We start from the raw sequence: 8231 nt of genomic DNA on the forward strand, positions 1-8231 counted from the left end.
ACTCATTACTAAAAATGAAAACACTTTTATCTCTATTTTGTTTCACCTGTCTTACTTTATTATCTCCACTTAACAAACAAAATAAAGTTAACTAAAATCTCGTGCCGTCCAAGGAAGGGGTCATCTTCCTTGGGACGGAAGGAGTACATTACTCACACACATTGTTTTATACTCCCTCCGTCCGCCATTAGGAGTCTCATTCATGGGCGGCACGGGTTTTAAGAAATGTTAAGAAAAGTGGGTGGAAAAAAGTTAGTGGAATAGGGGTCCCACTTGTATATATTAGTTTTAAATGAAATGTGAGTGGTATGAGTTAGTGGAAGGTGGGACCCTATTACCATTTATGGTAAAAGTGAACCGGGACTCTTATTCGCGGACGGACTAAAATGGAAAAACGAGACTCCTATTTGCGGACGGAGTGAGTAATTATTAACAACTTATATCATTACACTATACTGATAATGATGTGGAGCTCACTCTTCATTGACATTATTTACACTATCATTTATCTCTTTATCTCTCACTTTACAATTATACGTCAATATCATTCCGAACCAAATATTTATATTTTTTAGTGTCGGAGGGAGTAGATATGTGTTATTTTTTTTTATTATGTTTTCGAATATATACCACATATATTTAATCTTATACTCTATTTTGTATTTACACCACTGTGTCTCAAAAAGGATTTTACTTTTTCTTTTAAAGTCTGTTTCATGAGATTTCACTTTCATATTGGATAATTATGGAGTATTATCAAAGAATAAAGTACGGAGTAATAACATTTTCAATAGAAACTACTCTTTCCAGAGGCGAAGCCAGACTTTTAACGATGGGAGGCCCAAACTACAGTTAAAATTTGTCAAGTTAGTTCGGTGTTAACGACACAAAACCAGCTCGAACATGAGCAATAAAAAAAGCCGCTCATGTAAATGAAAAATAATTAGTGTATATATAGTTACTTTATAGAACCTAATTTTACTAATATTATATATTATATTTACATAATTATGGAATTATTTTCTATTCTTACACTATAAAAATCAATCTTATGATTATAAAAATTTAAATTATTTATATAAATTACCAGCTAGAAAATTAATTGTAAAAGATAGTACTATGTGAGAAAATCAATAAAAGTTATTTAGAGAAAATATGAAAAGGCCACACAAATGAACTGTGATAAAATCTTAGATAATATAAATCAATCCAAAAGATAAAAAACAAATATTCTAAACATTAGGCACCGAAAGGGATCAAACTTGAGATCTTGCAATCAAGAGTCACCTATTGAAGCCAACTGAGCTAGCGATATCTTTAATGTCTGATACATATATTATATATAGAAACTTACAAATGGATACATATATTATATATAGAAACTTACAAATGGCTGAGGGGCCCAAGGGCCCCCGCCCCCATCGTGGCTCCGCCACTGACTCCCTCTATCTCATTCCGTCCCATGACAGATGTCACAGTTTCTTTTTTAGTTTGTCCCTTAAAAAAAGTCATATTTTTATTTTTGAAAAAAGTTATCTCTCACATGAATATAAAAATCATATTTTTTTCTTTCCATTTCACACACAAAAAAAACATTCTAGAATCTTATGTCGTCCCATAAGTGTGACATCTTTTGTGGGACGGAGGGAATATTAAATTAAAAGATAATAAAGCATGAGAGCGGAAAAGTAGAGAGAATAAAGAAAAGAGAATGAAAAGTAAGTGATAAGAAATGTGTTGACTTTTACTTAAAAAAAATGACTTCACTACTATTGAACGGAAGTATAATACATAAGGTGATTATAGTGAAAAACAGTGGCGACTAACCCAATATATTTATGCATTTATCCTTACATTGCTAATATACTTATTTAATGATCTTAAATAATTTTTTTACATAAATTTATGGTAAAAATATGAAAACAATAAAAATAAATAAATGGAGAATGAATATATTTATATCATAGTATAAATGAAGAATATCTATAATATACTATAGAGTAAAAATAAAATAACATTTAATTCATGAGAGTTGACTACAGTCTTTGGTGATCAGTTTTTCCAATTGCTTTATCCGTCTTTTTCATTGATTTCGAACCCAATCCTTACGCTATACACTGTCTTATCATGCATTATGTCCAAATATTTTTTAGAAATTGTATCAATTTTATGTTTACATCTATTTAAAGCGTTGGAGCTGATATAATTGAGTATCCCACAAACACATTTCATTTCCACCTCTCACTAAAGAGACTGTGATTTCGAAAAAAAGAAAAGCGATCAAATTTGTTGTTGTTGTTCTCTCCTGTTTGTTTGTATCAGGAGATGCAAAAGTAAAAGTGAGATGCATAGAGAGTGAGAGGGAAGCTCTTCTATCCTTCAAGAATGGCCTCATCGATAAGATTGGTATTCTCTCGTCTTGGGAAAGCGAAGAATGCTGCAAATGGCACGGTGTGGAGTGTAGCAACACCACTGGCCATGTTATCACCCTCAAGATTGATGGTGCGGTTGATATGGATTATGATGGTGGATTGCAAGGTGAGGTTCGTTCTTCATTGCTTGAGTTGCATCATTTAAACTATCTTGACCTTAGTCGAATCAATTTTGGAGACATTCCAATCCCAGAATTCATTGGTTCCATGAAACATTTACAACACTTGTTGCTTCATCAAACTAACTTTTCTGGGATTGTTCCTCTTCAGTTTAGAAACCTTACAAACCTACGCACACTTGATCTCAGTGCGAATGATTTTGGAGGCTTTCCTATCCCGGAATTCGTTGGTTCCATGAAACAATTACAACACTTGTCTCTTAGCAGTAGTAAATTTTCTGGGGTCATTCCTCCTCAGTTAAGGAACCTTACCAACCTACGCACACTTGACCTTAGTGTGAATGATTTTGGAGGCATTCCTATCCCAGAATTCATTGGCTCCATGAAACAATTACAACACTTGTATCTTAGTAGTTCTAACTTTTCTAGGAGTATTCCTACTCAGTATGGGAACCTTACCAACCTACGCACACTCGATCTCTCGCAAAATTCTTTGAGTTCCATATCTCCTTTTATGTTTGGTTCCGTATTTGGATCACTCGAAACATTGCTCTTGTCTGATAATCAATTCACGGGTTTAATGCCAAGCCTGAGAGCGTTTCCTTCATTGATAGAATTGGACCTTTCATATAATAACTTTACAGACTCCATTCCTCTAAGTATTGGCCAACTCTCCAAGCTTCAACATCTAGATCTTTCTCATAATTCTTTGGAAGGTTTAGTTCCTCCAAGTATTGGCCAACTCACCAAGCTTCAAATTCTGTATCTTTCCCATAATTCTTTGGAAGGTTTAGTCTCTGAATCCCACTTCTCTAAGCTTTATAAGCTGGCGTCACTAGATCTATCATTCAATCCATTATTGATGTTGGATACTTCCCTTAATTGGAGTCCACCTTTTCAGTTGAATGACTTATCTTTAGCCAGGTGCAGTGTGGGCCAATTTCCAAAATGGATTCAAACTCAGATGAATTTGTCTTACCTTGATCTCAGTGGTGCCAATATAACAGATGAAGCCCCAAGGTGGTTGTGGAATATGTCTTCTTCACTATACCACTTATATCTTTCCGAGAATCAAATAAGTGGCACAGTTCCAAATATCTCATCCATGTCCATTGGGTTTATGGATCTTAGTTACAATCAATTCTCGGGTCGTATACCACCATTTCCTGCCGATGCTTATGTTGTTTTATTGAGTGGAAATATGCTCTCCGATTCAATTTCATCTATTTGCAAAACTCGCCAACAGAGCCTTCGCTACCTTGACCTCTCCAATAATCAGTTGGAAGGGGAGGTTCCCAACTGCTGGGAGAACATGCCCAACTTGGAAATCCTTAATTTGGCTAACAATAACTTTTTGGGTGAAATTTCTTTCTCTTTGGGCGGTTTACCATATCTTAGGACACTACGAATGCATGGTAATAATTTATGTGGTGAATTGCCTAATAGTTTGAGACTTTCCCAAAGATTGAGTTTCATTGATGTTGAAGGAAACAAGTTGACAGGAGAGATCCCATTTTGGATTGGCCAGCTGTATGAATTGTTCTTTCTAAACCTTCGTGGAAATAAATTGCATGGAAGTATTCCTTCCGACATATGCAATCTTACTAATATTCAAGTTCTGGATTTGTCTATAAACAATCTATCTTGGATAATACCTGATTGCTTCAACAAATTTACTGCCTTCTCGAGTGAGGATGTGCTATTCGATACCCGTCAACATGAATATCTTTTTGGTCAAGTATTATTTGTTGACTTTCTGCCCAATGTGCCCATACATCTTGCACCTCATATTGAGCGCTATGGATATTCATCATTACATTGGAAAGGTAAGGAACATGAGTATTGGGAAAATATCAGGTTTCTCAAACTCATTGATTTTTCGAGCAATAGATTGACCGGAAACATTCCCAAATCATTTTCCACTATGAGAGGATTGATATCCTTGAATTTGTCAAGAAATAGTTTGACAGGATTAATTCCAGATATTGGTAATATGCATATGCTATATTCTCTTGATCTATCTCATAACCAACTCTTGGGCAAGATACCTACAAGTTTGGCAGAAGTACACACTCTTGGTTTTCTTGATTGTCGAACAACAATTTGTCCGGAAAAATCCCAACGGGTACTCAACTACAGAGCTTCAATGCATCGTCTTATGCTGATAATGATGGACTATGTGGCGACCCTCTGCCAAACTGCCCCACCAATAATCCATGGGACAACATGAATGAGAAAGATGGAAACAACTTCTCATTTATGGAAGAAGTTGGCATATCAATGGGCTTTGGTTTTATCTTTGGATTTTGGGGAGTTATTGGCTCATTCATATTGAAGAAATCATGGAGAATCGCATTCTTTAACTCGTTTGATGCTGCTGGAGATTGGTTCCACGTCATGATTGTTGTGTTTGTATCCAAATGGAGAAGAAGCTGAAACATGCAGGTAATATCAACTAGATTTCTTGCCATTAAATGCAGTTTTTGGTTAATTTTCGCTAAAAACATAAAATTTACTCCAACTTTCACATTACTTTTACAATATTACAATCGAGATTTGATCCTCGGATTCATAACATCCCCATATGTTTCAGCGGTGGAAGTTGAAACTGCGCGCATTGGTGTTCAATTAAGGTGAAAGAAGCTCATGACCAGTGATCTTTCCAAGTTAATGTAGTAATTTTGTTGTTTTTATCATCTCTTTTTGTGTGAATTGTGTCAATCTTATTTCACCTCATTTCAGTTATTTTTCCTTTGCTATGTCAACTTTATTTTGGTGTATATTTGCTTTCTTCTATAAACGAGTGATTATGTTTGTGTTTTTGCATTTTCAGCACTTTGTTTGCATTGGAGGAAAATGTTATGCATATGCACTATATTCTATCTAGAGATTATAATTACAGTGTTTAATCTAGGTCTAATATAGAGTTTCTGATATCTTATACATATATAAATAAACGACATTGTGAAATATGCATGCCAATCCATATGCCACCACTCCTAAATTCATTACATTTGAGGAACTCATTTGATTTGATGCATAGAACTCATCATAGGGAGTTGATCTGTGTTACAAACTTGTAACAATCAGATACTAAATAAATTACTATCATGGCAAAACAGAGGTTGCTTTGATGGCGACGAGCCGACGATAGTGAAATCAAGTCTGGGAGGAAAGCGTGTAATTTCATCAGCCTGTGTTTGTACTCTAGCTAAAGAGTTACTGTAATATCCCGGAATTTAGAACCCTAAATTTTGAACCCTAGAATTAATTATTGATGACATGGAATATGTGAATTAATTGATAAGTGAAATTATTGCATGAGTGTGAAGTTGAAAAGTCAAATTGGTTGACTAGTATGATGTGGCATATGTGATTAATTAATTTATGAGATGGATTAATTGTTTAAGGGTGAGTGAGATTATTAGAGAAAATTTCCAAAAAATACTAGCCACTATTATTTTGTGATTTTCGAAAATCACATGTAGAAGGAAAGGAGTTATTTTATTTTATTTGACTTCTTATTTGATTTCCTTCCATTCCATACCTAGAATTAAAATATTCTATCAAATCTTTCCATACCTCAAGAGATCTTGCCATACCTTATTTTAGTTATTATTATAAAATCCATTCCCTTATTTAATAGGCTAAAACACGCCTAGTTCCATTCTCCAAATTGGAGGATTTTCATTTATTTATTTAATTTGCTCCGTGATATTTTATTCTACTCCGGAAAAATACCAAAACAAAATCTTGGCTATTTGGAAGGCCTAATTTTCGAAAATCCTGGATCCTTGCCTTATTCTATTTTTGCTAATTCTTCTTCCCTACTCCATAATATTTATTTATTTAATTGTGGAGAATAAAATCTTACCAAATATTCCAAAGATCTTTTTGGACTCTATAAATAAGGAGCCAAGACCCCAACCCTAGCTCATAATTTTCGCCCCCTCATAATTTTCGTCCCCTCTCCCCCTCTCTTCATACTCTCTCAATTTTCTTCTACTTTACTCCATTAATCTTGCATCCTTTGAGAAGAAATTGAAGTTTGAACCAAGAATTCTTGAAGAACCAAGTCTTTACTTACTTTCTACCGATCGTTTTTCTCTAAAAAGGTATTTTGATTATGTATAAGTATTCTTTTCTTCTTCTTCATCTTCTACTTCTTCCTAACCGATGAATCGGTATCCTTGAACCCTCATGCATTTTATTTTGAGTGAAATTGGGATAAAAGGGATGTGTAACTAGGGATGCATGTGTGTGTGTAGATGCACATATGTGTGTGTGTGTGTGGCGTGAGTTGTGTGTGTGTTGTGTGTTGGCAAAATACTCTTGTGTAACACATGTTGATGATAGATCTAGAGTTGAGATACTAAGGAAAATATATATATAATAAGCATGACTTGAATTTAATGATTTATGAAGATTAAGATAAGTCGATGGGAAAGATGGAAGTATTGAGACATGCATGAGTTAAGAGTCGTGATTGAATCTGATTTGTGAACATGTGCCCATGTGAATAAAAAGATGAAACCTCGGTTGTGAAGCCAGATAACGGAAAAGCGAAACTTAAGCAGTCGAGGTGGGCTTTACTCTTAAAACTCTCTTTTATTTTTGTCAAAAATATTGATTGGAGTTATAAGGGTGGTTTAACTGTTATGCCATGCCTATGTTTGTTTTATTGTGAGATTGTGTGTCTGATGCCTAGTTTGTGAGTTCGCTCCATTGGGCTATAGGGCTATGGATATGATTATACGAATTCAGGTCTGAGTATGGGCCGCAAACCCTGCCAGGCTGTGTACACGAGGGGATCGGGAGGCGTCCTAGCTAGTCGGCCGGTCTCGTGGGCGAAAAGCGTGGCCACGCTTTCGTCGCACCATGGAAAGAAAGAGATTGTGATTGTGGAATTTGATGAGAAAATGGGGAGTTATTTGATTGTCCAATCTATGAAAATATTTTTTGATACTCGATGATATTTTATTTTGATAAATCGTAAAACTCGAGTTCACTTGGTAAGGGTGGCATAACTTATAAAATGTTTTGGCAACGAGTCCACTGAGTATTTCAAAATACTCAGCCCTGCATGTGTTTTCCTTATGTGCAGGTTGAACGGCGACGAGCGGTGGCGGGTGTTGAGCATGTTAAGTAATTAAATGGATGTTTTTTTTGAACTTCAAGCGTAGTTGTGTCTTCATACATAGCTGCACTTCTCTCTTGGTCGTTTTCCGCTAAGTTTTGATACACTCTGATATTGATTCGGAGATTTGGCACTCTTCTTTCGGTTTTGAGGCCTTATACCCTTCTCCTGGTTTTGTCTTTAAACCTTTGATATACTCATGAGATTTCGATCGTTATTTATGAAACTCCTTTTCCTTTACCTATTTAAGTTTCTAGGTTAAGTTGATGTCTTTATTGCTCGATGACTCCTTTTATTACCTTGGTCTAAACCCTTTAAATGAAACCCTAGTTTTAATTGAATTCCTTGAGTACGTTTGGTAGCAGCCGCCGCATTTATTGTACCCTGGGAGGGCGGGCTGTTACAGTTACCTTGTATGGCTACGCCCTTTTTTAGCTATGCTTAGTAGACCCTTGTGTATGCCCATGTTAAGTTGTAGTTGATCCATACGCGACTCTCTAGTATTCCCTCCGTTACATAGTAGTAGAGTCATTTTGCCATTTT

General features: G+C 35.4%; 1 protein-coding gene across 1 annotated transcript; it reads left to right on the forward strand.

Annotated features, from left to right (window-relative positions):
• Positions 1-1389: 1389 nt before the first annotated feature.
• On the forward strand, positions 1390-4987 carry LOC148929673 (receptor-like protein EIX2). The gene is made up of 5 exons (XM_089056986.1): positions 1390-1477; positions 2323-2543; positions 2703-2888; positions 2997-4616; positions 4691-4987. The coding sequence occupies exons 1-5, from the start codon at positions 1390-1392 to the stop codon at positions 4985-4987; spliced, it is 2412 nt and encodes an 803-aa protein (XP_088913112.1).
• The last annotated feature ends 3244 nt before the right edge of the window (positions 4988-8231 follow it).

The sequence above is a fragment of the Salvia hispanica genome, chromosome 4 (genome assembly GCF_029641045.1).
Source record: "Salvia hispanica isolate PSC_SH4W2 chromosome 4, Shi_PSC_v1, whole genome shotgun sequence".
Classification (NCBI taxonomy): domain Eukaryota; kingdom Viridiplantae; phylum Streptophyta; class Magnoliopsida; order Lamiales; family Lamiaceae; genus Salvia; species Salvia hispanica.

What these genes read in the sequence shown, in the direction of transcription:
- LOC148929673 (XM_089056986.1), top strand. Translation starts at nt 1,390, where the DNA reads ATGGCTGAGGGGCCCAAGGGCCCCCGCCCCCATCGTGGCTCCGCCACT. An exon ending in GTCCCATGACAGATGTCACA is followed by an intron (nt 1,478 to 2,322) that starts GTTTCTTTTTTA and finishes TGTTTGTATCAG; the next exon opens with GAGATGCAAAAGTAAAAGTG. An exon ending in TACCTACAAGTTTGGCAGAA is followed by an intron (nt 4,617 to 4,690) that starts GTACACACTCTT and finishes ACTCAACTACAG; the next exon opens with AGCTTCAATGCATCGTCTTA.